Source organism: Crassostrea angulata, chromosome 7 (genome assembly GCF_025612915.1).
Source record: "Crassostrea angulata isolate pt1a10 chromosome 7, ASM2561291v2, whole genome shotgun sequence".
Classification (NCBI taxonomy): Eukaryota; Metazoa; Mollusca; class Bivalvia; order Ostreida; family Ostreidae; genus Magallana; species Magallana angulata.
In genome coordinates, this window is record NC_069117.1 from 52,332,322 (window position 1) to 52,359,407 (window position 27,086).

At 34.2% G+C, this 27,086-nt stretch overlaps 2 protein-coding genes across 6 annotated transcripts; one reads left to right on the forward strand and one right to left on the reverse strand.

Moving 5' to 3' along the window:
• Positions 1–261: 261 nt before the first annotated feature.
• Positions 262–7,796, forward strand: LOC128155300 (uncharacterized). 2 transcript variants are annotated; one of them, XM_052816941.1, is made up of 11 exons: positions 268–827; positions 924–1,214; positions 1,308–1,610; positions 2,213–2,488; positions 3,186–3,467; positions 3,718–3,825; positions 4,263–4,428; positions 4,704–4,801; positions 5,154–5,268; positions 5,634–5,734; positions 6,486–7,796. In XM_052816941.1, exons 1-11 carry the CDS (start codon positions 776–778, stop codon positions 6,545–6,547), a joined length of 1,854 nt encoding a protein of 617 aa, XP_052672901.1. In that variant the 5' UTR covers positions 268–775; the 3' UTR covers positions 6,548–7,796. The 2 variants fall into 2 exon arrangements, with proteins under 2 accessions (XP_052672900.1, XP_052672901.1); XM_052816940.1 differs by having other exon boundaries at positions 262–1,214.
• On the reverse strand, positions 7,796–26,319 carry LOC128155299 (von Willebrand factor D and EGF domain-containing protein-like). 4 transcript variants are annotated; one of them, XM_052816936.1, is made up of 29 exons: positions 25,621–26,318; positions 21,107–21,279; positions 20,365–20,593; positions 20,112–20,171; positions 19,800–20,029; positions 19,630–19,710; positions 18,403–18,538; positions 17,936–18,144; positions 17,297–17,370; positions 17,036–17,099; positions 16,031–16,231; positions 15,738–15,919; positions 14,919–15,544; positions 13,715–14,109; positions 13,405–13,542; positions 13,221–13,319; positions 13,021–13,135; positions 11,279–11,541; positions 11,054–11,165; positions 10,828–10,959; positions 10,390–10,524; positions 10,121–10,246; positions 9,944–10,039; positions 9,572–9,763; positions 9,259–9,309; positions 8,900–8,992; positions 8,718–8,813; positions 8,163–8,254; positions 7,796–8,046 (listed from the first exon to the last, which is right to left on the reverse strand). In XM_052816936.1, the coding sequence occupies exons 1-29, from the start codon at positions 25,709–25,711 to the stop codon at positions 8,032–8,034; spliced, it is 4,506 nt and encodes a 1,501-aa protein (XP_052672896.1). In that variant the 5' UTR covers positions 25,712–26,318; the 3' UTR covers positions 7,796–8,031. The 4 variants fall into 4 exon arrangements, with proteins under 4 accessions (XP_052672896.1, XP_052672897.1, XP_052672898.1 ...); XM_052816937.1 differs by lacking the exon at positions 9,259–9,309 and having other exon boundaries at positions 25,621–26,319; XM_052816938.1 differs by lacking the exon at positions 8,718–8,813 and having other exon boundaries at positions 25,621–26,316.
• Positions 26,320–27,086: the final 767 nt, after the last annotated feature.

The window sequence follows — 27,086 nt, forward strand, 5'->3', positions numbered from 1 at the left end:
AGCAGATAAATATGTAGGACTTCAAATTAAAGTAGGGAATCTATGTAGCACGTAGTTTAAAAACCCCACGTGATATCGTAAAAGTCTCCATCTTTTATATCTAGTTTTCCAGTGCATTATAAATATAGATAGATATAAATAATTCTATCATATTTTCTGGAGAAGACAAACCAAAGAATGGGAAGACAATGATATAAAAGTTCACTTTATCGGTACAAAATATCACTACATGTTTTATATTATAGAGTTTTTCATGTGTAAATGAAAACCAGACAGACATTTTAATTATTCGACAATGTCGGTGCGAATTCCTGACATCGATAGAAACGAAATTAATCTTGTATGAAATTTACTCAGTTTATTTTTTAAATTAAGAAGTTCCATGGATGTTCAACCAATAAGCGCATTAAAGGTATTTTATTTGTTATAACGTGGGTCGATTTTTTGTTCACAATAATAAATTAAGAATCATTATATTTCCCCTTCATCTAAATTAAGCACATTTCTTTAAAACATAATTTTTGTTGAAGGGCATTGCAAATTGAGGAATTAAATACCAACTTAAGAATTTATGCCCATTTTGCGGAAGCATGGGTTAGTATTTCCTTCATATAACAAGGAAAATAAGATACCCACATATTAATGCGCTGAAGTATGTAATGAACTTTCCCAGGACATTTTTCCATATGATATCAAAGTACAATAACCAGGTTCATTTTGTTTATTTTGGAGATCGAGCTCATAATCTTTATTTTAAAAATCATCTAATTCCGAAATGTTCCTGAAGCTCGTTTGCTTAGTTTTTATTGGAGGTGCATGGACGCTGGGTAAGTTAACATCTATGTTGGGTCATAAACTTGATATTCTTAATTTCCATGTAAGTAAGACAATTTTTTATACATTTTCAATTCCGTATTTTACAGAAGACAAGACATTTGCTCATACCGGAAGCATCTTTTGTTTTGACTTTGTCGCTAAAGTTTCTACAGGCAGCAATTGCAGTGTTACCAAAGATAGCACCAAAACAATATTATTCTACGACAGTGATAACCATAATGTGACCGAAGAACCAGAATACCTGGGCAGGGTAGTGAACGCCACTTTTGAAGGGTCCGGAAGTATCCAGTTTTGCCTTCAAGGTCTGACCCAAACAGACAGTGGGACCTACACAAATAACTGTAGTAGTAGGAGTGGAATACCTCTAACAGTGATAGGTAAGTACTTGGTCGGAAATAGGATGTATATGATAATCATTACTATGATGAATTGTGTTTTTGAAAGACGCAATGATGTCGTTTTCTTTTCAGATCTCATTTCTGATGTGACAATAGAACAACCTTTTACCAAGCCTGCCATTGCTGGAAACAATTATTCTCTGCGGTGTACCGTTGCACCTCCAACAGCAAATGTCATTAACATATCGTGGTTGTTTGTCAACAACTTGACACAAATTGTTGAAAATGATAATTTTAAGTTTCGCGGCGATAAGAGGGAAGTTTTTGAAATTCTAGATGTAAAGCAGTCGTTCATGTCTGCCCATTTTATGTGCTCCGCTATCAGTGTTCTTGGTCAGAAAAAGGATAGTCAGCAATACTCCCTTTACATTGTAGGTAAGTTAATATAAAATGTAAAACAGGTTTACTGGACAGGCCCAGTGTGATTTTAAACTTCTCGTTTATTTTGCACTTATTTCTGAGAAACTGTATCTCATTTACAAAATAGCAAAATATTTCCTACTTAGTGATGGTATGAATCAAAAAGCTACTTATTGGAATATGTACTGAATTGATACAGTTTACGGTTCCTTAACTTGAAAACTTTTATTAGAATGATCAAAACGTCCTTTATTATACATCTCTAGTAAGATCACAATTTATCTAAGATATACTATTTTCTGTTGATGATTTTAAAATTATCATTTTATATTTTACGCTTTGGCAACCTGAAAAGGGAAGTTGCAAGTATTTTTTATATGAATATGTATATAAACGTTTTAAATATCAAAATACTCAGAAAGATGCCTTTCTAATGATAAATTGGTTTCATTATGCTATGTTGTTTGAAGTATGGTAAAAATGAATTGTAATATCAAAACAAGTAGAATCAAAATCCTGTGTGTAATCTTGGTTAGAAACTCGTTTAATCTAAGTTTTGTTTCAAGTCTGCAAATCTCATATAGTATTTGTAAAGTCCGAATTATCTCCTACTTCAGTTAAACCAGAAGTTCAACTCAATGAAAAAACAATCAGCGCTGTAATTGGACAGCCTTTCTTCACGGACTGTCGAGCCACTGGGTTTCCCTCTCCAAGTGTTCAATGGACCAAAAATAACACAGTAGTTCCACAGATTCAAGTGTCTGATTCTTATTCTATCCTTGTTATTCAAAACGTCACTTCTGTTACAAATGCCATTTACACATGCTTGGCAAATGTGTCCTATGGAAGTTTAATTCTACAAGCAAATGAAAGCTTTACACTACAACCGTATGGTAGGTTTCATTATTTTTCGTTAAGCATCAATTTTCGTGGATTTTTTTGTGAGCGGATCTACAAAATCAAATGTTTAAAAAAGTATGATATTTGCAAACAACTTAAATTATAGCGAAGCAAATGTCCATGCACACATTTATTTATCTTAAGGTTCCACCGATATTAGACACCTCCATATTGTGACATACTTCCTATCGAAATAACAATATGTCATGAGTTCGAGTCTCTTTTAAAACAAATTTCCTTTCTAAAAAAAATTTTAAACGCGTTTTTTTTTTTGGTCAAATAATGTAAGATTTGAAAGTTCTAACACGGTGAAAGTATTTTGATTATGTCAAATTATCTACATCAACATCGACATGCGTCCTATACCACTTTAAGGGGGCTGGGGGGTGGCTGCCATTTTAGACAATATTGATCTCCTTTAAAAGAAGAGCTCCATATAAAAATAATGGAAAATGATAAAATTTCATATTAAGATACATGAAATTTTTCTTTATCAAATAGTAGTTGATAGCTTCAGAAATCACATATAAAATTTTCAAATAAATCTGATGGTTTTATATTATATTACATTTTGACCCCCCAGCCTCCTTAAATAGAGTGCGTTTTGAAATACACGAATAATTATGCTCACGAATATGACTGAAACCAAGATAAAGTTTTTATGCACCGATATTTTTTTCATAAATACAGGTCCACCAAACCCTCCTACAGGCGTTAGGGTGGCCGTTTCCTCCTCCCAGTCGGCAGAGTTACGGTGGGTCGCAGATATGGGAGTAAATCAACATTATGTGAGCGCATACCACGTTTTAAATCGACAGGTATTTCATTACAATTCACCGGAATCAGAAATTAATGGAACTTATTACCAGAAACTAGAGGACCTTGAGGAAGGTACAGAGTACGAAGCGTTTGTCTTTGCTCGGAATGACGCCGGTGATAGCAAGAAAGTGTTTGTAAAATTCAAAACTTCAGGTTGGTAAAATAGTACTATTACATATAGAGGGTTTCTCTCATTTTTCTTTAATTTAAGTGATAAAGAATAATTTTGTATTTGTTGAATATATTTATTTGTAGATTTATTTATAGATTAGTTTATTTATGATAAACTCATTTTTCTTCAATTTAAGTGATAAAGAATAATTTTTTATTTATTGAATCTATTTATTTGTAGATTTATTCATACATTAGTTTATTTATTCCTTTGTATTTTTTGCGATTCCAGAACAGCAGTTCTTTGAGAGTCTAGCCTACAAGTACACCGTTTTTAGTCTGTCGATTTTCGTAGCGTTTTCTCTGGTAGTCCTTCTGACGGTTGCCATTTTAAGAACAGGTAAAGATATGGATATATTTATTCCATGATATATTCTTTTATCACAACCATAATAAGATTGTCGATCATTTGTTAATTTGGGTTCGAAAAAAAAAAAGAATTGAGATTTTTTTCTTTAGTAACATGCACAAATCACTAATTTGCGGAAGTAAAATTCTATACATTTTTTTTCTTTGAACTCTAATTGTTATTGAAAATAAGGACGGACTATTTGAACACAATGTTGATCAGGTGTTAAATTATAAAGAAAGATAAGAATCGTTGTATGACCTTGCACAAAATTTCCGCGTCTCTGTACGCGATCAGAAATTAAGGAAACAATTACATGTACTGTTATGACGTCAAACATTGTAGCCATAAGCAGCAAAATGTGAAGAAAGGAGCATGCAACGACCATGTTACATTGCCACTCATTTTCAGTTAATTTAAAATTGCAGTTCAAAGAAGCCCGAGCATATGTATGGAGAAAATGCCAGAAACTTTTGAAATGGACCGAGTTCTTGAAAAGAGAAAGGTTTCAGAAAATACCGAAGTGAAACAGGAAAAATGCTTTGAAAATCATCCAGACGATGAATGCTCTGAAAAACCTCCAGTCAAATCTCAGTAGGAAAATCAAATAATTATATATATACATGAACATCTGTAAATGCAACTATGAATAACTTTTGAATCATTAATAATTGTCTTTGATTTTATTGGTTCTCCTCACAATCAAACTTGCATCCGAAAAGAATTAAAAATCTACTTACAGTATGCATAGAAGAAAATCCATAAATTTACTTCCCTAAATTGATTGAATAAAATGTGTTAATTCGTTCAATAATTTGAAATTTTAGGCTCTTAGAAAAAAAACCTCGTAGATTGTAACTTTTTTGTAGACATAGTACAACTGGCGGAGATCCACAGGCTCAATCGCTTTACGAAGACATAACCGAGGATGTGACCATCAAAAATATACCCAAAATGCCAACCAAATGTAAGCTCATTTTTCTATTGGTAATACCCAAAATGCCAACCAAATGTAAGCTCATTTTTCTATTGGTAATACCCAAAAAGCCAACCAAATGTAAGCTCATTTTTCTACTGATAATGTTTTTTTCTGTACGTAACAAGAAATAATTCATTGAGTATTATGAAATGATCACGAGGCTTCATTGATGAAATCATATATATATATATATATATATATATATATATATATATATATATATATATATATATATATATATATATACACGTTACAAATTTGATTCGCAGTGTTATCACAGACCAAGACAGTATTATGTCTTACACTGACCTTGGGTGTAAAATAAATTTCATTTTTTTAGCTAACAGCATTAAAAAGATTCACAGTGAACCTATACTCTCAAAAAACAAAAAGCATACCGACAAGACGGTGGCTAAAAGGAGGGATCCACCCGCCGAACCAAACGATGCCCCGATGTAAGCACAATTCACTGTTGATTTCACTTGAATGTACTCATGGTATTTTATTACACATGCTATCATTGTTCCTTAAATATTAACTTACTTTTAAGAAAAAATGGTTGTTTTTGAAATTCTATCAAGTTCAGAAGACGTTAAGTTTATGTTTATGGAATACTCAAATATGCTATGTTGTTACTTAAATATGAACTTATTTTAAGAAAAAATATTGTTTTTAAAATTTAATAAAATTCAGAGGGCGTTAAGTTTATGTTTAGGGAATACTCAAATATGCTATCATTGTTACTTAAATATGAAATTTTAAGAAAAAAAATTGTTTTTAAAATTCAATCAAATTCAGAGGACGTTTAGTTTATGTTTAGGGAATATTCAAGTCTGAGAGCAAAGTCAGTAGGGCCTGCTCTGTACGAGGAGATGACAATAGACCGGCCAAGTGGAGGGAAGGCCAAGGTGATTATAAAAGGTCAGAATTTTTTATCAAAGCATGATAAAGCAATGAATCTTAAACGATTTTTTTCAAAAATTTAATCTAAATATATCTTGCGTTACATATACACGATTTGAGCTATGGAATTTGGACTTTTATCCATCAGTTTTAATGGTAGATTGATAGCCTGTTGCAAGGCAAAAAATTGAAATCCAAAAGTCAAGATTGAATTTATTTACAACTTAAAACTTCTGATGTAAAAAGCCTTTGCCTTTTTTTAACAAATAATAATAAGGAATATCTATTAGTTTAAGGTAATGATTTGTAAGTTGTGAGATACTAGCTAAAGTGTTTCATCGTGTTCAAAAATAATATAGACAGATAAAACAAGATTTTAATGTTCGTCTTTACCAATGCAAGACCAATTTAATAAAAGACAAGGCTAGAGCTTTGTTTACAAATGAAAGAATTTCGAAACTCTGTATCTCTGAATTAGTTCAATTTGGCTTTATTACATTCAAATTTTGAAGAAGCTTTAGAAATGTCTATGTTAATGAATTGAGGCGTAAGAATTGGGGAAAATTGAAAATTTTGGGCTCAAATCGTGTCTGTGTCCATTTAAATTACATGTATTTAGAAAAAACCTGCCTATTGGAAGATTATATGTATTTAGAAAAAGGCTGCTTATTGTAAGATCACAGTTTTGTTTTGTTTTTTAACCAAATTTTTTATTTGTACATTCTTTGGCATAATGAACAAGTAATCGGTAACATGTTATTTAAATAAGATTCAGATGTCTACGCAAATACCATTCTCAGTGAAGAATTCGAAGAAGATGAGCGACTTTAAGTCCAGATGTCAAATCCCTAGCCTTCGATATCATCTAAGACATAATAGGATACAGGAGAGCAGCCACCATACACTTGTGTCGAACTATTCTACATCAATATTTAATCATCATATTCTGAGATCAAACCATTGATATTAAGCCAGTTTACGTTGGAATATAACATGCTTTCATTGAATATGTACATATCAATTTTCACATGATGACACTACCTATCAAACATTGAAATTAAATCATGGCTCATTGAGTTCCAAACCATTTCTAGCATAGTAGCGTCTTGTATTTACATACTTGAGGTTTAAAAAATTCATTTATAAATAATATTTTCTACTATAATTACATGTATATAGTATATACTACAAAATCATTTACATTCAAAATTATTTTTTAGAGTCAAGTGCATGTGATACACATTTTATTTTCATACTAGTGAAGTATATTTTAACGTAAATTAGTTGAATTGTTTGGTTGAAAAACATTGGTTAAAAAATGATTAATAATACGTAACCGCACTCTATGGGTCTTGAAAACAGCAAAGTGCAATATCATATGATAGAGAACGGGTAATATGACTAAAAATGGTGTATATAGTATATGCAACCAATATGTTTTCTTGTTTGAAATGCGTTATTGTCACTTGACAAGAACAATCGTGAATCACAGTGATGCTATTGTGCTTTCTAATGTCATGCAAAGTTTAAGGAAGAAAATAGTCTCGTTATTGCGACAAGATATTCTATCTTAAAATTTCGAGATAAGAAAACAATTATAAAGATCTTATACTAGAAGCATATAAGTGTTATTCCACTCTCCAATGAAATGTATAGCGTTTTTTCTCATTATGCTAACCTGCAAGTTGCCTAACTGAAATGAAACTTTGAGTAACTTGGATATTGTCGAAAAAGTTGAATAGGATATTCCTACTCTGAAATATTTTTGATTTTAAATACGAATAAATTTTATGTAAAATAAACAGGGTTAGCTAGGGTAAGGATTGTTTTTCAGCAACATCTATAATTTAAAATATCCATTCTACGAGGCCTTGGTTTTGTTATACTCGTGTTATCCTCAATGACTCTGGGCCATGTTTGTATTTTAACTAGCTTTTTATTGTATTTATTTCATATTTTGAATATAAAGTGATATCAATATTTGTCAAAGCTAATTCACTAACAAAACTACTTGTTTTAGATGTGTATTCTTCACTGCAGGTTTTTAAGAGCTATATCAAAGATAATAAAGAGGAAAAATATCGAAGACTATTTTTATTTTAAATAAATCAAAATAACTCTCTCTCTCTCTCATTCTCTCTTTCCAAACACAATTAAGCAAATAGTCACAACACATTAATCTCTCTCTCTCTCTCTCAAAACACAAGCAAATAGTCACAACATAAAACAAAATTAACAAACAAGGAAATAATGAGTATGTTAGTATGATCCCCGTAAACCCAAAACGTTGATGGTTCCCCTTGCAGCATCGCAACTCAGTTATCAACAATCTGAAACCAATAAAGAAATATTGAATAAAATGTTCTCCCCTATCGATTTAGTGAGGTTTCCAAAAATACTCTATTTATAACTAAGTTTAGAATTATGATTGATCTAAAGCGCTTACCTGACAATACCGACCAGAGTAATTTGGTCTACATCTGCATTCGTTTGGCCTAATGCATTGTCCGCCATATCGACATCGGGGCCAACATAAAGCTGTGAACAAAAGCAAAAACAGTACGATGCTGTGCACTTCTTTAAGCACTGAATGTTTATATATTCATTTTTATGTTTATTTATATGCAATGTTTGTTTAGTCGCTTTAAAGCCATTTTGTCATGGATAGGGATAATAGATGGGAAAACCATATAAATTGCCGTTTAGTGCGACATATACCGGTATTTTAAAACTTTGCCGTTAAAAACTCCTTTTTTCAGATGTATAAATGTGATTTACTGATTATTTTTCAAAAGTTAATATTAAAATGGTTATATCTAGATATGTTTAAACGTTTCATAAATGAAACAGTAATGCATCTATACAAAAGCCGTGATGACGTTTAGAGATGTTCATGTTATTGAATATTGAACGTCACATGTTTCCAATGCAAACTTAAGGAGAAATATACATTGAATGTAAATAGATAATAATATAATGAAAACACCTATATATTACCCACCATGTTGACAATAGGAGCCCCAGTACCCAGGGGTACATCTGCACTGGTTTGACCCTACACAAGTACCTCCATTCATGCAGCCCGTGTCACATTTAGCTTTAACGAGATTTACACATGCGTTTTTGAATATCCTCCAACCCAAATCTAATAAACGCGGGACTTCTCAGCTTATCTTTACTTACGTATCTGACAATGTTGACCGGACCATCCGCTTCTACATTGACAGGAATTGAACACACAACGTCCTCCATTTTGACAATAGGTCCAGCATGTTGCTAAAAGGCGTCAAGAGCGAAATTTAGAAGCCAAAAGCCTTTGTTAGTTAGTTTGTTTGTTTGTTTAATTGTTTGTCTGTTATGTTAAAAGATTTTAGAAATATATTAATATAGAGATATCGTTAATCATATTAGTATTACAAAGAATAAGAAGAAAACTCAAATTACATAATTATCTATATAAAGCAAGATGCCCCACTTTGTCTTTTAAACATACATTGTGACATAATATTTGAGATCAAAACCAAAAAAAAATAAATACTAACATCTCTTATAACTCAGCTGACACAAGAATCTGCATCTGCGAAAGCACATAGCTGTAATCAGAAATCAGCACAATGACTCTACGCCTACTTCTACTTGCAAAGAGGCAAACTAAGGCTTTTGTTAGTTCTGGTTTTATATATAGATAGATATACTCCAACACCCGGGAGATTAAAACTATCAAACACAAAAAAAACATGTGCTATAGAAAATAAAGATTTCTAAGAAAGATCATGTCATTTGGTGTTTGCGTGTTTCAAAATAGCATGCTTCTGCAAATTGCAAACCAAAGAAAACGTTACATTTCGTACTAACCTCTCTCACAAGAAGAACCGAAATACCCATACGGGCAATAGCAGGTGCCCGGGCGCACACATACGCCCTGGTTCTGACATGGAGGGCTACATACAGGTGTCTGGCAGTAATACCCCGTGTATTCAGCGGGACAGACACACTGATTTCTCTTGTAGCACCGCCCTCCATTAAGACATTTTATTGAGCATACTTCTGAAAAGGTGAAATTGTTATGGTTGATATTTTGCGTTGTTCTTTTCATTATTTGCTTGTCTTTTGGACTGTTTGATATTTATATAATTAATTATGGATTTTTCTGCATCTGGATTTAGTTTTATACAAATTATTAACTCCATTTACATTTTAAAAGCTGTAAGATAAATAATAATTTACCTCTTTCACACATGTTTCCTTCATAACCCTGCTTGCAAATACAACTATTGCCACCAACACATGTGCCGCCATGAAGACAATTTACTCTACATCTATCTAGAAGATTTATGTATCATTAAAATGCATATTTCATATGAATGTAAAACAGAAAAAATGTCTGTAATAATTTTAGCTAACCTGTACATTTTTGTCCATCTCCATGGTAACCCGATGGACATGGTAAACAAAGATAACCCGGAGGTTTTTCCGTGTTTTTGCACTGGCCATCTCTGGGACAAACACCGTATTTACAAATATCCACGTCTACAATAACATTAAATATGTAATACCTTGCTCTATTTTAATATGACATATCTAATTTCAGAAGTTGTCTATCAAAGAGGGAAGACTGTTTCTTTGTTTAACATTAAGCTATCTAAATTCAGACTAAAGTTTCTTCTAATGACCTGTCCTGTTGCATCTGACACCATCCCCACGGTAAAATCGGGGACACGGTCCACATCTAAATCCCCTCTCTCCATAAAAATCGTCAATACATGTAACGTTCTCAAAGCAGGGTGATGAACTGCACGAGGGCTTACCTAGTTTAAAGAAAAGCCAACAATGTTATGTTTTATTTTCTCAGCTCTGATAAAATTGTTACAAGATTCTTAACTCATCAATCACACTGAAACAAACCCTTTAGAAAGTTTTTTGAGATTCGTTTAGAAGAAAAAAAACCTTTTAGTAATCTATGGTATTAATGGCAATTCGTTAACAACATAATTGATTGATATTTAGCGCCGACCTTTAAATCACAGGCTCTGTATATCAAACACTGCTCAATCTTTGAGAATTAGGGCTAATCCCCCTTAAAGGCTGCTGTTTACAGAAACCTTACTCACAGATAGCGCCGTTTCCAGCATATCCAGAGGGGCAGCGACCGCAGCTATAGGAGGTATTCAAGTTCGTGCATTGCACCCCGGGAAAACACGGTCGGCTCGCGCAGTAATCTGGAGACTTCTCACATCGGGAACCTATCAACGGTAAAACACATTCAGCCAATCATATAACAGACTATGTTTTAAAAAATCTTGTTTTGCTTTTAATGTAAATAATCTAAAAGAATACCTGTGTAAGGATGTTGACAGTTACATTCAATACTGCGGTCATTGTTCGGCATTGTTATGGTCTTGTTAACACACTTCCCATTATTTTGACAACTGCATAATCTCACTGCCACCTATGAATGATACATGAACTTTTACCAAATCCTTGTATGCTTTCAAATATTGAATTGAATTTATTTAATTACATTCAACTACAAAAGTTAAAAACATTTTTAAAGAACCCGACCTTGATGACAATGGAAGACTGCAAACTGCACTCGTCCATCACAGATATTCTAAAGTATTCAAAGTAGTCTTTTCTTCCGAGCGAGGATACGTTTGTCATGTACACGAACGCACCTCCCTGCTGCACGGTAGCGCGCGTGCTGTTGATGCTGAACCTCAGGGGTGACCCTTCCGGGTCATACGCCAGGATGCTGCCATTGATGGTGTCCCCTTCCACCATGGAGAATTTGTATGGGTCTCTTTGAAGAACCGGCGGAAGGTTATCTGTTCAAAGCAAATCACGATTCATTAATATATGTGTTACATTAAAAGTTTAAAATTTATCAATTTAAACTTAACTATACCAGTTTTAAAACTGTTATAGTTAAGTTTAAATTGATAAATTTTAAACTTTTAATGTAACATATGCATTATAACTACAAAATTTGTGTTGCTTTTCTAATGAAATCACTGTTATTTCATTTATTAATTCTAACTAATTTAATATACTTATAATTTTACTGATGTATTTTAAGTATCGTTTGAAGTAAACACAAAACGTATATTTGAAGCTGATTAAAGCGAAACGTTATCGAGCAAGATTATCAAAAACAATATTCATAAAATCGTTGCTTTTGTTAGAATTTTTTAAGTAGAGTTAACCTTTAGGAGTCGATAACTGGCCAAAACCTTTTTTTAAAAACCTCATTTTAAAATTTACCATTTACACTGACTCTTGAGTGGAAATCAATTTTTTTAAGTTATAAAGTTAAATTTACAAAACTCCTCTTAATTAGAAGTAGAAAAAATATAGGAAATTGGCCACAACTCTCTTGCCTTATAAACTAATTATTGTTATAATAAATGCATTCAAATGATTGGACACCTTACAATTCCCTTTGTCGCAGATAACGTTATATTTTACAAATACAATGTGTCTTTCAGTAGCAAAATACTAAAAAAAAAGTATTATAATGCCTGTATTAAAAAAATAAAGATGCCATATGTATCATCTTTGTGCATTGCCAGAAAATTGATGTTTTGAAAAAATTCCAAAATGTCATTGATTATTTTTAATTGGGCATGTGTGGTCTATCATTTTTATTTTATATTTTAATCTTTAATGGCCAGTAATTGCATTTTCTTTTAAGAAAAAATATCTTTTGATAGGAGAATGAATTCATCTATTGGGCATTGAAAAATGGTCTCATTCATAGAATCAAACCCTATTTCCCCAAGACCAATTAATCTTGTTACCGTACAATTATCCATTCTCCTGTGATTATTGACTAAAATAAGCCGTTTAAAACCCAAACCAAAATAGTTTACTTTAATAATTCCGTAAATAAAACAAATTTATATGCTTCTACGTCAATTTATCTTACCTAAAATTATTAATAATATAGTAATAAAATAAGATAATTCGGGTTATATTCAACGTTAAAGCTATGTTTGAAAGCTACAACTACTAAAAAATTGTTTATCTACTAGTATTCAAATAAATATTGTGGGATTTTTTTTATTTAGAAAAGTTTCACTGGATACTTGTATAGCTTTAATGTTAACCTAATTCCTGTTCCTGTTATCATTTTTGCAAATTATGAGTGCTTTTTTTAATTTACAAAGGTAACAGTGGATATATTGTTAATGTTAACTTATCAATTTCTGTTCTTCTTATCATTTTTGTGTGTTATGAGCGCCTTTTTAAGTCCGTTGCTACGTGAGGACTTCACCAGTCGGTATCATTTTAACAATTGCTTTTACCTTCGTTTCGTGACCACTGATTACTGGAGGACGAAGCCAAGCAAACTTCGCATTTGTTTGCAGGGTTTTTATCTTGGTCCATGTAACACTTTCCATCAATTACACATACATTTCTCTACAAAAGAAAACAGACCATTAAACATCGCTCTTACAACAAGAGATAAAACATAATCTTTTTTGGAATATTGCTGTCTGCCTACCCTGGTTCGGCATCCTCTCCAGTACGAACAACTCTGACATCGTTTTTTCATCCTGGAGAACAGTTTATCAGAGAGGACTTCCCCTCCAGCTCCCAGGACCTGAATTAAAGGGTAAAAGAAAATTAAACCGCAAAAACTCGAATTAACATTGAAATGTCATTCATCAATAAAGCATAATACGTGCCTCGACTTTAAAAACGGGATCTCCATCCGCTGGAATTATAATTGACGAATTTAGAAGACATTCGGCAAGCGTCGAAGTGACATAGCGAATGGCGGGAAACATCGAGGGTCGCCATGGAATCCACTCTTTGTTCTTGAACTAAAAAAAGAAATTGCATGTCAAACAAGATACATTCAGACATTGCATGACAACAAATACAAATCTGGACGAGAAAATTGTATAATTGCTGATTTTAAGTCGCGTAAATTCCATTGTATTCGTGTATCCCTGTGATTTGGAAACATCTGAATGAAAGCTATGATAATTTTACCTTCAAGTTTGTAACACGACATGACACAGGGAACTGATTTGATTGTATTCTTAGGTAAACAAAATTGCAGCCAGAAGATCTTGTGTCACAGGACACAAATATAGGATTCCTGGGACGGGCGGTTGTAGGTGGAGAAGTTGACGGCGCCATTGTTGTCGTTGGACTCGCTGTAGTTGTCTTTTCGGTTGTTGTTTTCGACATTGTTGTTGCCAAGGTTGTTGTTGTGGTCGTTGTGGAGGCGGTTGTGGTGGTGCTGGGAGTTATTTTAGGTGTAGAGGTTGTGATTGACACATAGGTCGTCTCTGGTGACCTTGGAGTCACGTAGAGGTCAGTAGGGGTAGGGGTCACGGTCCTTGTTTCGGTTGATTGGCTGGATCCGTCGTTTGTTGGAACAACTACGGAATATAACGTTATTTTTTGAACACTTTGGTAAAATCCTACTAGATACTGAACTCTATATAGTGAAAATTTCTCAACAATATATTTTCTCCCTATTTGCCATGCTAATAATGGACGAATTTAAAACGAGGTAAATTCAAAGGGTTAAGCATACTACAGTACAACTTTCTTAGTGGAAAGAACTATATATAAACAGTATATGATTAGACTCAAATTGCCCGCACGTTTTTAATATTATTTTATAATATCTTTTTTATATTATCTTTTTTCAAATGGGAAATATAGAGCGCAGCTTTGAACAAGCAAAATCTCATTGTCAGTTATAAGTTTTGGATGCACGAATCTTTAATGAAAATACTTTGTTTGTTCAAGTCTGTGCTCAATGTTTTCTGCCTTCAAATGAATTGACTTAAATTATGAATAAATTTAAAAAATTGCGGGAGAAGGTCGAGTTTATAATGTCACATTTTGGAATTGAGAGCACTTGGATCAAAATAAAAATTAAAAAAAAATCTCTTCACATTTACAAAGAAAACATTTTGGTACAGTAAAAATATTATATATATTTTAAAGGCCTTTTAGGCCTTTCTCGTACATAGTTCAAAACTATGCTAAATATTTTTTTCAGTGTGATTAACAATACACATGTAGTATATAACCGGTCTTGGAAATTCCTTTGTACCAATCGTAGTATATCTTTAATATGAAAAATACTTTGAAAAATTGCATTTGCATTTTTGAACAAGACTTGAGGAAATTATTATTTTAAGTAAAACAGTTAAAAAACCTCAGAATGTGCATGTACCTGCCTTGTTCAGACATTCCACCCCCGAGTACCCCTTGTAGCAGTCACAGCCGTCTCTAGTACACACACCGTGTTCGAAACAGTTTTCTGGACACCGGAACAAGTCTTTTATTATTGTAACCTGATCAATGCCAGATGTGACATTATGGTCAGACAATGAGGTATTAGATGTATAGGCAAAATTGCACACGCTCTCCATCAGACGTAGCACTATTGGAATCCACGTGGATCTATCTTGCACGGATGCGATTTTCTCACACACAGAAATAATATCCACCAAAATTCTTCCTCTCAGAGGAACACATTTGAGGAAAAGGTCCGATTCTCGGATGACCTCTTTGCACTGTTCTCTCGCGTCACTTGGCGTGGAAACACTATTATCACTGATGTCCCGTTTAGAGGATATGTTGTATGTTTTGGTGATGAGTGGGTTCTTTTTTGTTACGTAAAACTCTGAGGTAATATCCTTCTGGTATATGAAAGAGTAAAATTCACTTTTATTCTTGTTCTCCGTGCACGTGTTTGGAGATGAGTTAAGTGAACACTGACAGTTAGGGTGCGAAGTTTTTATCCCTTCATATGAATCCAAGAAAGAGGTGTGGAACAAGCTCTGATGCAATTCCATCCTGTAAACAGAGACGACATGTTTAGCTTTGTTAACCCTATCTATGGCTGTCTTTGTCACAACTAGAGTTTTCGTTATATTGAAATGGACACAAAGATAATGATGTTTTGTTGAACTGGTTAATCAAAAACAGTAATGATGGTAATGTCTACAATTTCCTAAACTTCTTTAATTTACATATGAACCCTACCAACCTCCAAACTTTGAACCCATAGCCATTTGTAACCGTAGTAACAGCATTCTTGTTTCTCTTCCGGACTACGGTTCCGCATAGTCCCTCAACTCTGTTACTATAGAAACCGGAAACATGGACGGATGCTGATATATCCAATGAGTTAATGTCAATACGAATTTGCAGGAGGTCATGTATGTATATCTGAAATAGGTATTCCTTTTATCAGATTCAATTTCAAAAATTATGAAGCTATTTCCGAAACAGTCGGCATTCTAATAAAGAAATACTACATTACTTAATTGAAATGTATACCGTCAAGAGTTTTCCATTGCGAGCTTCAAATATGTTGATTCTTGAGTTTTGCTGTTGGCCTTGGTACTGTAGCGTAAAGCGCGTGTTCCATTGGTTATCGGAACATCTATTTATAGTAACAGTTACACCCTCATAGCGCATGGCAAGCCCACAGAGACTGTACATATCGTGCTGGGGATTCCTCATTGTCCGGGCGTGAATCTTGATCAAGAATAAAAAGGAGAGTTTTAAATATTTTAAAGAGGCTGGGTGGTCAACAAATTATGAATCAGACCTAAATATCATTTATAAAGCTATAAAGTATCATTTAGTAAAGTAAAAAATATATAAATCTTAGTTTTTGAATTTCGGTATTTTTCTATATTTATACAGAGCTCTTCTTTCAAAGGAGATACATACAGTCTTAAAATTGCCATGATCATCTAGCCTTCTTAACTCTTGTTTACTCCGATATTCAGTTGCATGTGTTTTGTACCCTATATACGAATCTGACGTAAGGGGATATGGTACTAACTCTTGTTTACACTGATATGGTACTATATTTATGGTATCTTTGCTTATGCTCATCTTCGATTAAGATTCATCCGTGCAAACAATGACGCTTGTTGAGAACAAGAATTATGATGACGCGACACCTAGATTTACAACAAAAGGATTGCAGCGTCCACTTAAACTCACACTTGAAGTATCATCATTCAACATTAAATGTGAGGTGAAATGTATGGTTATAAATCAGTTTGACGAGGCGTTCTATGACGTCAAATTCAGACCCTAGAAATAACAATGAGGACCTATGGCCCCTTTTATTGATAAGTCTCCTGATGTCTGTCCTTCATCACGACTCCAGTGCCTCAACAAACACTCCATCTATGTGTACTCCTTGTCCAGACATTAAAAGCTATCGACCCATACTGAAGTACCACAATTAATACGGTGCGAGAAGTTGGTGGTCGTTTATAGCAGTTCGATACCCAGCGAGTGTCTCTGAACCCCCCATAAATCTACCTGTAGCGATGACTCTTCACTGCTCAGCAGGACAAAGACTCCCTCTTCCTGCACCTTCTCAACGCTGCAACGGGAAAAATATGTACCCATTCATCTATAGGCACGTTCAACAAACTATTTAATCCGGAACCTTTGAACGCGTCCATTTAAGATTAAATACGAATATGGCATCAAAAGTTATTTTGCCGTTAGTCATTGATCTTTTGTTTGTTTTCCAAAAACAATGACCTTTCGGGGAATTTTTATGAGTGTGCGTTTTACCTGCCAGCGAACGAGATAATATGTAAACCACTCAGAACGTAGCAGCTAGCGGAGGGGAAGTCAACCACCTTCATCTGAAATAGAACACGTCACACACCTCAAATAAAATTGTATTTTATTATACTGATTTTATACCAATCTATCTACTTGTTTACGCATTAACACTTCTCTAAGAGTTAAATATTATTATAACTATAGCGCAAGCTATGGAACTGCTCTCATTTGGATACCATTGGTGTAATGTGAATAGCAATCGCTAATGGCCCCGTGACATATATGGAGTGTCACTGGTCAACTAGACCGCCGGTAATGGTGACCAAAGTAAATTAATCAGCACTTCCATCGTATCGATTGGTCCTCGAGAAAGCTTAGGGGAATTGCAGTTTATATTGGTCATTGTCAATTAGCGGACGGTGCCTAATTAGCCAGTTTTAGTGCTCTAGATCAGCTCCGTTATAATATATATCCGAGAACAATAGGTCTATCGTTTAAACATACCCAGAAAGCAAACACTTCCTCTTTTGGAATATATTTTCAGAGTAGGTTTGAAAACTTGTGATAGATTGCTAAATTACACAAAGGCGGGTTTAGGAGCGGGGAGGGGGGGGGGTACAAGTTTGTTGCTATTTAATGTAATACCTTGAAGTTAACTTTATTCTGTTTCCAGGACAAAAGGTTAGCTGTTGTAATGTCACCATTGACAATTAATTTCTGCTTTGACAAATGTTTCAGATTGGGCGACATGGCCACTTGAAATGTTTGTTCCTGACAAATGTTCTTCTTACATTTCCAACCCATTCCAAAATGTACGACGCACTTCTCAAAGGCGATGGTGGGGGAAATGTCTCCTTTATGAATCAGAATATATTTTTATTAATCAGTTGGACACACAATTTAGACATTAAATAGCAAATACTTCAGTGCCAATGATATACATGGTTTCATGTAACATAATTAAACATTTAACAATTTCTTTTAAATGTGTTAAAGGGATAATTCAGCAATAAATTGAGAAATCAAATATTTCCTTTCAATAAATGTGCCGTGTTTTGAATGGAATAATTTTGGCGGACACCTGTGTTTAAAGAATGAGTTTGTATCATTACCTGGTGTTTGAAGCGACAACCTAACAGTGATGTCACACGTGTTGGCATTATTGTCACACACGATTGGCACTGTTGATATAAGGGATACATTTGTAACGGGTCTGTCCTCCCGAAGAACTATTTTCTTTCGTAAAAGCTACAAAATAAATAAATTTCGAGGTAAACACCTTCACCTAATTACATCAATATTCAATTTTGTTTGCTTATTAATTTTATCATCTCCTCCCCCGGAGCTGCCATGCATTTTCTTATTACGCGAATTTGTATTCATCAAATTCTGTCTTATTTCAGATTTATATAAAAATTAATGTGCGATCCACATATGTATTTGAGGAAAGTTTGCTTTGCATGTTTGATTTGGAACATGCTAGATATGAATAGATTTTTTTATTACAAAATAAAAATCTAATCTTGAAAAAAAATGATACTGGTTTTAAAAATAGCTCAATATCATTCCAGTGCGGGAAACACTCGAGAGATTTCGAACCTTAAATTGGGCGTATCAAAAAACTAGGATTATGAGGGATTTCCTCAAAACAAAAAAATAGCCACCGTAGCGGAGGAAATACTGTATTTCATCACCAATTTGTTTACCTAACAAAGGGATTTCCTTTATTTTAACCGTCAAAAACAACCTTTGAATTAACTAAGTAGCAAAAATCAAGAAACGTTTAGGCAACGCTAGATTGTTCAAAAGATAAAGATAATGCAGCCTTGTACATCAATACGCTTATGTTATAAACAAGAGAGTTGACATGGATGATACGAGGCGATGCGACCTGCTTCAAAGAACAGACCTTTTATTAGTTTGTCCCGTTCTTGACTATATCACGACAGTTAAATTTTTCTCAAGTACTTGCTGCTTTTCAATCTTTCTCGAGAATAAATCAACTTTCTGGCTAATCGACATTGCCATAAATACATTGAGCCAGCGAGAATTTCTGTTGATGGCATTCAAAGTGTGGGTCTTTCAAACATTATACCAACGGCACATGAAGTAAGGAAGAGTTCTCAACCGCACAATAAAATGGGCTGGTGTGATGGTGTGAAGTCTTTTTATATTTTAGAATTTTATTCAAAGAGGTTTTTTTAACAATATACAGAACAATTTGGAAAATGTGAACTTAATTTAGACTGCACTTGTAAATAGAGTGACAAAGCACATTGCTAATAAACAGCTCATGCGATAGTGCGTCAAATATTTTCAACCCTCTTTGATGCCATTACCTTGATTCCAATAAAATAAGGCCGACTTTTTCTACTTTTCTTGTTTTTCTGCTGATAAATCTCCTCTACGCTACAGATTACCTGAAATTAAAATAAGAAAACAATTTAAGTAGTTTTTGTACATACATTTCATTGATATAAAGGAGATTATAACCAGGCAAAGCTCTTACGGTATCGCCTGAAAAAGCATGTTCCCCGATAACTATGGAGTCTTTTGTTTTCCTTGTAAAAGTAGACTTAATCAAGGAATTCCCTCGTTCTTTTCTGTACCAAGCGATGTAGAATGTTGGTGACGTCATCGCAATCAGTTTGTTAAGAACTCGGAAGGTACACGTGATCATGACGTTTTTCCTGGAGACGCTCACCTGCAGTGAAGGCTTGCTGGTTCTGGCGTTGTAGTCTGAAAGTTTATGAACTTAGTGATAAAATTAGACTTCGAGTGCATTAATTCTGCCGGGAAATTAGCAATTAGTTTGATTTACCTATGCATTTCTTTAAATGTCGAATATAAACTTGTCCTCTTGAGCACGTCTTTTTAGGAACTGAAAAAAACATAATATAGATGGAAAATAAAGTAAAAAAGAGATTAAGGTTATCTTATCTAGTATTGTTTTGTTCGCTTGTGTGGTCCCTTTCAGCGGGTGTTACATAATAAACATCAATCGAGTTATCTTACATGTAATTGAAAAAGACTTCTTAGTATGTACATTACTGTAGACAGAAACATTTCATCACCTTCTGCACAATAAGCTAAATCGCATCCTCCTGTACTCGTTAACTTGTAAACGAAGAAATTGATACAGTTCTTTACTTCAACTGGGAATCTGATAGGACAACATTCCGGGTACTCTCCTCTCGGGGCCCACGTGACACATGCACTTCCGCTTTTAGTTGTCCCTGGGATTGGCATTTCATCTTTCGGCATTGACAACCAAATGGGAGCTGCGGTCCCACATCTCTTTACCTTCAACACAAATTCGCTGTGTATTACCAATTAGGGATGCTACTGTTTGCAAAAACTTGGATGTGCGTGACAACTTCCAAACATTACGACAATTGGTTCTAGTATCAGTGTCAAAAATGAACTTTCAAGATTTAAATTAAAACACTCAGTGAAAAAGCAATTTGTAAATAACAGAACAACTTTATTTTGTACATAAGAGTTATGTGTGACCGCGAGAATATCGAACCCATTCAGAGACAATGAATCAAAAAGTGAACAGATTGGTATGTTTAAATGTTAGATTGATTTCAAAAACAATGTAGGTTTATCTTTCGATTATTCTATTTTGTATATAGAAATTAGTAAGGTACAAAAAAACCATTGCTCCATTGGGAGATTCGTACTTAGAATAATCTGTCTCTGTACTAGTTTTAAATAGATTATCCTTATGTCACGTTAATTTTCGTGAATTCAATGATGAGTAAAATCTTTATGTTGAATATATACCAGTAGGTGAATTTTACAAGATATCACCTTGATACATTTGGTCGGTAGATCGGCGTCAGTTCCGTTAATCTTAAGGCGATACCACCCAGGGATCAAGTCATTGTCGCAGAGTCTTCGCTCGCTCGCCTTCGGTCGGTACTTTGTACTCCGTCTGAAGTCATCGATGATGGTGTGGTGCTCCGAGAGACAGGGATCTATATCTAAAATTGAAAAATTAAAATTCCGCACTACTCTTCCAATAAAGTATATATCTCTCTATTTTTCAGATATGCTGATAGGCTTTGGAGACGTCTTCGCTTTCAATTATCATCCATAATTTAAAAAGGTATTAGACCGTGGTTCAACGTGGGCTTACGCTTCACGATTTTATTATTTTATCAGGAAGAATTTGGAACTCAAAATTGAATTCCCTATTACAGGGAAATCAAATTAATTGTTATCTATCTTATTTCTTAAACTCCTCCCCTCCTGAGTTCAGGCTAAAAAGATTTAGTTTGTTAGATAATATGTTAATGGCGCGAGCATGAACAGGTTGTCGTAAATTTCTCGTCCGACATTGATACAAAGCAACACAGGATCATGAGAAAGGTGAAAAACGTCGAATAAGAATTCAGTGTGATTATTTTATACACTCTAATACATGACACCCAGGCAATACTTTTATCTGGGTGATCGACGGCGGCTCTTTAAGCGACGTGCACGGCTTTTAGGTAGAGCGCGGACGTCTTTGTAAACCACGATTTACGACCAATCATAGCCAAGGAAGGATAGAAATGATGAGAACGAAATTTGATAAACGTTATAAGCGTAATCAAATATCATATATTTTATTTATCAACTAGCCTTATCGTTTTGATTTATGATAAAAATTACCCGTTATTACAGTATAAGTGAAAAGTGTGTCTCATCATTTCAGCTCTTATAAAGCGTTTTTCCAAACATTCCAGAACAATGTGTGATCTTCAATTTGTCACGGCAAATCAATGGCTTCCCATATTATCTTGATTACAAACGAAACATCTTTACATTGGGTCAGACACGGAGGAACAACTATTTGTCACCCCCAAGTGAGCAGGTGCCCGATTATCAGAGCCTTCAATACGGGCACTTTGGGGTCCAATCACTTGCCCGCCCTCCTAAGCGTTTTTTGTTGAAGCTAATTAATCTAATTTTTACTTCTTGGCCCATTTGATCAAGCCCAAACCCTATATTTATAGGCAACCTCACCGGAGTCCCATTGTGTCTTAATGCAATCCTTTTAATGGCGCATTTCTCGGCGACGTTTGCAACAATGTTGACCGCGGTCTGATATCAAATATAAGTGATAAATGGCATTAATAACAGAAATCCCCATTGTGACCGTTAGCATGTTCCTCTATTTCTTCAATCAATGCCAGCAGCTCATGGACAATCGATTATTGAGAAACAATGTATGTTCAGTTCTTCTTAAAAGTATTTACGACTGCAAGGTATTTGGTCTATTGACACAGCACTTCTTCTCTATTTCTATGATTTATATATCGCAAAAATCTCATTCTGGTGAGACACCCAATTTTTTTCTTTTAGAATGTTTGGCCCGGTATGATCTATGAGCCTTAATAATCAAAAGCTGTTTTGTGTGTTGGTCGGGTTCTTGTATTTCCATGTTGTATAATCAACGAAAAATGTACAATAAATACCTCTTTATATACACAGAAAATTCGTTTCGTTTATTCCATGTCAGATATTTGGTAAGAATAATGTTTACGTGCTTGTGCAAGCTAACAACATCAGGATCCTGTCTGCTAACAATTCGCTCTGCTGGAGGCTTGAAATAGGGACTAGACACCCGAACATTGAGGTGATTCAATAAGCTTTCTTGTCAGGAAAGAGACAGAGTAAAAAAACTCAAAAAATCAGCTTAACTCAATTCCATAAAATAATACATACATACTTTATCAAAACTTTAAAATTCAGCGCTATTACACTCTTTATTTTTTGTTTATTGTCCTACCATATTTGTTGGTCCCTTGATGACAATTACAAGACACACAAGAAGCGATAAAATTCAGTTTAACAGCGTCTTCGTGAACTTTCATCTAGCCCTGCGATGGTAACACGCTTAACATTACTGTGCTACATAACAAATAAAAAAAAACCTTGTGTAGCTAGACCAAAGCTTTGGTTGATTCTTTGGTTTCTAACAGATGCGACATAAACACTGGGGGCAGTGTGATGGGGTAATCTTTTGAGCCCGGAGTAAATGTTCGCGCATAAATTTATAGGGATATATATCAATTTGGGTATTAAATGAGAAATTGATAACAAAGTATATTCGATAAGAATTTTACTACTTTCCCGCGATAGATAAATGTGGATTTAAAATACCTAAGAGCGCAACCATTTCGTCCAGGGTTGGTTTTTATCACTTGCAAAGAAAATTACAAAAGATGAATAAAAACAACGTCTAATGTTTCAAACTGTTCCTTTGAAAAGTATTTTCTCCAACAACTTTTTCTTCGAAATAATGCCTTTTTGAGACGCAATATACGGTCCCTTGTGTTGGCCATCAATGTCTATTCTTAATAGCTCGAAATACAAAAAGCGTAACATGCAATTTTTTTTCAATGTTATTAATTATATTAAGCATAATTGTCTACAGGAAAGTTAATGCTCCAAACAGTAGGCAGTTTCAGTTTGTTAAAAATTACTATAAAAACATAATTCTATTCACAAAATGCTAGTATATTGCATTACTAAGCATGCGTCCTCAAATGATGCTTACGCAATTGTATAAAAGAGTTTAGTTTCAAAGAAAAATTGTCTTTTATATTATATTAAATTTAATCTTGGTATCGTGTAGGTATGCAAAGGTCGTGATAATTTAGACGATATTTCATAAAAAACCAGGCGACCAAGTGACACATTTTGTCAACGGACACCGGCGCGATGGTTCGTGATAGTTCGACATTTTGGTATTACTTTCTCCGTGATACAAAGAAACCTTCTAAGTCCCTTATTTTCTATGTTTATCTGACACTCATTAAGGGGACAAACTCGTGTTTTTCACCGCCGTGAATTATGGAAGTAAATTCGACGTTTTCACTTGCTTGATTTTTGTTCCCAATTGTTGTTTGGGATGGTTTGATGCTAAGTAAACACGGGCAATTGAGACCTGTCACTTGGGTTTTATTAAGCAAACATTTCTAGTATCGATAACACATGAAAGACATTCTTCTACATTGAATACGGGATACCAAGTACAAGTAGAGGACTTCTCTCTCTCTCTCTCTCTCTCTCTCTCTCTCTCTCTCTCTCTCTGTGAGGGAGAAACAATTTTATTAATCTTGCACTGATCGGTGAAGAACTGTGCAAAGCTGACAATATGCACAATGGTCTGAAGATTTTCGCTACCTTGTCCCTTCAACTCCAGATTTATGTGTTTATTATACAACAACGCCTATATCTAAACAACGGTGATATCTTTAAAGATGGAATGTACGATATTCTTTATGTGAACAAATCTTCTGCGTGCAAACAAGATATGGTTGCGGGCAATACATTTGCAAATAAAGAAGATTATTTCTTGTAAATATCAAGACACAGATAAATATATTTATGAGGCAATGTAATGTTTTAAATCACTCCATGAAACTATCTGTTTAATTCAGATCTTCTTAGACATCCAACGAAGCCGAGAGTGACTTACACCCTCTCCCATAGCTAACACATATTTATTGTGATTGTTTATTATCACAGATAAAATGCACTGCTAAAGTTCGTCACTGAATAAACTGCGAAATCCCTTTATAATACACGATATGCTGTTTGGTTTATTCTCTTCAACTTCAATAGATAAATACATCCGAAAACCTTAACAAGTCAAAAATAAAATTATCCGTCAAAATGACATCAATGTATTGGGCATTATGTTGGTTAAGCAAACAAAAACCATCTATTAATTGGAACTCTTTTGTAAGTAAAACTGGAATTGTGTAAATACTAGAATGGGTTTACCAATATCATAAGTGTTGTTTGATGTTTGGCTTTTACACGTAATCTCGAACTATTCGTTTAAAACCTGTGCTCAATCTTGATACAGCGGAAAAAACTTCCTTGCACATGGGTTTGAGAGAGGCGCGCATGACAGATTCTTTTTTCTCTTTCTTTGATCAGTAATTAATGTTAGCCTCAATTTGTCTGTGAGCTCATAAAAAAGAATCCTATCATATCTATTCATACACATATTCATTCCTTCCTAAAAGTCTCTCATTGAGTATTTTTCATTTATTTATATTATCATGCCGAGTTTAGTCTAAAAAATTAAATTGGACCTTTGTATGAGAATAAATCTTTATGAAAATAGCTGCGTGTTTAACTAAGGTTACGCAACTGCTTGTTTAACTTTTTGAATCGTTACATGGTATGTATATCTTTTCAAAAGAAAATTCAAATTGTGTCTGTAAGAAATCAATGGACTTTGATAAGAAAAAAATTCAAAGCATTTTACGCTATTCAATAATTTACTTTTTTATAATAAAACATTTATCTTTATATCTCACCTGTGGTGCTACGAATGGAGTCCACTGAAGTAAAAACAAGCGTGGCTACATAAATTCCAATTAGAGTCATATTCCAAACAGGGATTTGCATCTTCGGAAACTCTGCTCAAAAACAAACGTTTCCCACTTGCTTTGCATTTCAATGACATTTAAAAGTCCGAGAAATTCTCCCCAATCCCACCAGCATCCTTCGCCGCCCAGTGCAGACACCTCTCTGTAATCAATTGGAAATTTAATCGGGACCGTCGCATAAGAATTGAAAAGGGGATCGTTTACAGGTTGCGCCGTTAACACCCGAGACCACTCAAGGTTAATAGAAAACTGCCGAAAATACCAGTGCGCTGTTTAACAGGTTTATTTAATGCCTCCCCGCTATACTCGCGTCAGTGGAACGGCGCATCGACTCCCGTCAGATAATCCTTTAAATGAACCTCTAATTATAATTTTCTTAATTATTTGATGGAGATCATACGATCAGTAACTTATTGGCGTAATGAGGAAATCCATCCGTGCCGCTACTATACCCGCAATGCCGATATTGCTCTCGCGCGTACTACATGGATATGTGTATGACTTGTTGTTTGCCTTCGCCGATTTTTTATTTATCTAGCGCAATGATCTATCGAAGTAGACAAATTTACCAGAGTCAGCTTGTAAACTAGGTCCAAAATATACATAAATATTTAAGAAGGGGAGCCGTATCTGAGAGCTGGGGCTCCTACATGTTGACAAATCCCACCACAGTACATATGAATTCAAAATTTACGACGTCTTTAGAGGAAGGTAAATGAGGCTTACTTCTCCTCGACTATTTAGTCATTAGAGAAGTACGGCTTTTTGACAAAATTTGTTTTGGGGATTAGGTGCGCTGTTAAATGCAATGATTTCCTGTATATACAGACTGTATAATAACACGCGACAAACTATATTAAGTCGGATTTTGTTATTACATGCTCGAGTAATCAATTAAATGCTTTGAAGTGGGTCCTTATCAAGGCACTATCAGAGGTAAAACTTTTATTTCAAAATGTTTCGAGAGGAAAACATTGATTCACCTTGAATATAGAAAGAGAAAAATATCAGCAGATTTTGCAAACATGGTTTTATCTTCTTCTTTTTTTTTTAAAAAAACTCTGTTTTATAGCAATCCAAAAGCACGGGAAATATTAAGATATTCGAAGAATGGATTGACAGATTCATTGTAAGACATGTTTGAATCATATAGTTTTATAATGATGTAAACGTTATATATCGCGTGTGGTAAAATAAAAATCCGAAGCCATCTACTTCAATTAAGCTCCTTTAATTGGTTTCTGTAATATGTAAGAAGTAAGACATCGTTAAGTTTAATGCCTTTTGCGGTTTCCCTCTCGTCCTGTTGATGTTTTACTGGTTCTGAATGTATGTAATGACGCGGATTACATTGGTGAACATTTAAAATCGAAATCACGACCAAAACTTCAATT

Excerpts from the sequence above, each read along its gene's own strand:
- LOC128155300 (XM_052816940.1), top strand. The coding sequence starts at position 776 with ATGTTCCTGAAGCTCGTTTGCTTAGTTTTTATTGGAGGTGCATGGACG. Across the intron at positions 1,611-2,212 it reads ATACTCCCTTTACATTGTAG|TTAAACCAGAAGTTCAACTC; the intron begins GTAAGTTAATAT and ends CTCCTACTTCAG. Across the intron at positions 5,269-5,633 it reads GAACCAAACGATGCCCCGAT|GGAATATTCAAGTCTGAGAG; the intron begins GTAAGCACAATT and ends GTTTATGTTTAG.
- LOC128155299 (XM_052816936.1), bottom strand. The coding sequence starts at position 25,711 with ATGCAAATCCCTGTTTGGAATATGACTCTAATTGGAATTTATGTAGCC. Across the intron at positions 11,166-11,278 it reads AGTCTTCCATTGTCATCAAG|GTGGCAGTGAGATTATGCAG; the intron begins GTCGGGTTCTTT and ends TATCATTCATAG. Across the intron at positions 8,993-9,258 it reads TCAGCTGAGTTATAAGAGAT|CAACATGCTGGACCTATTGT; the intron begins GTTAGTATTTAT and ends GACGCCTTTTAG.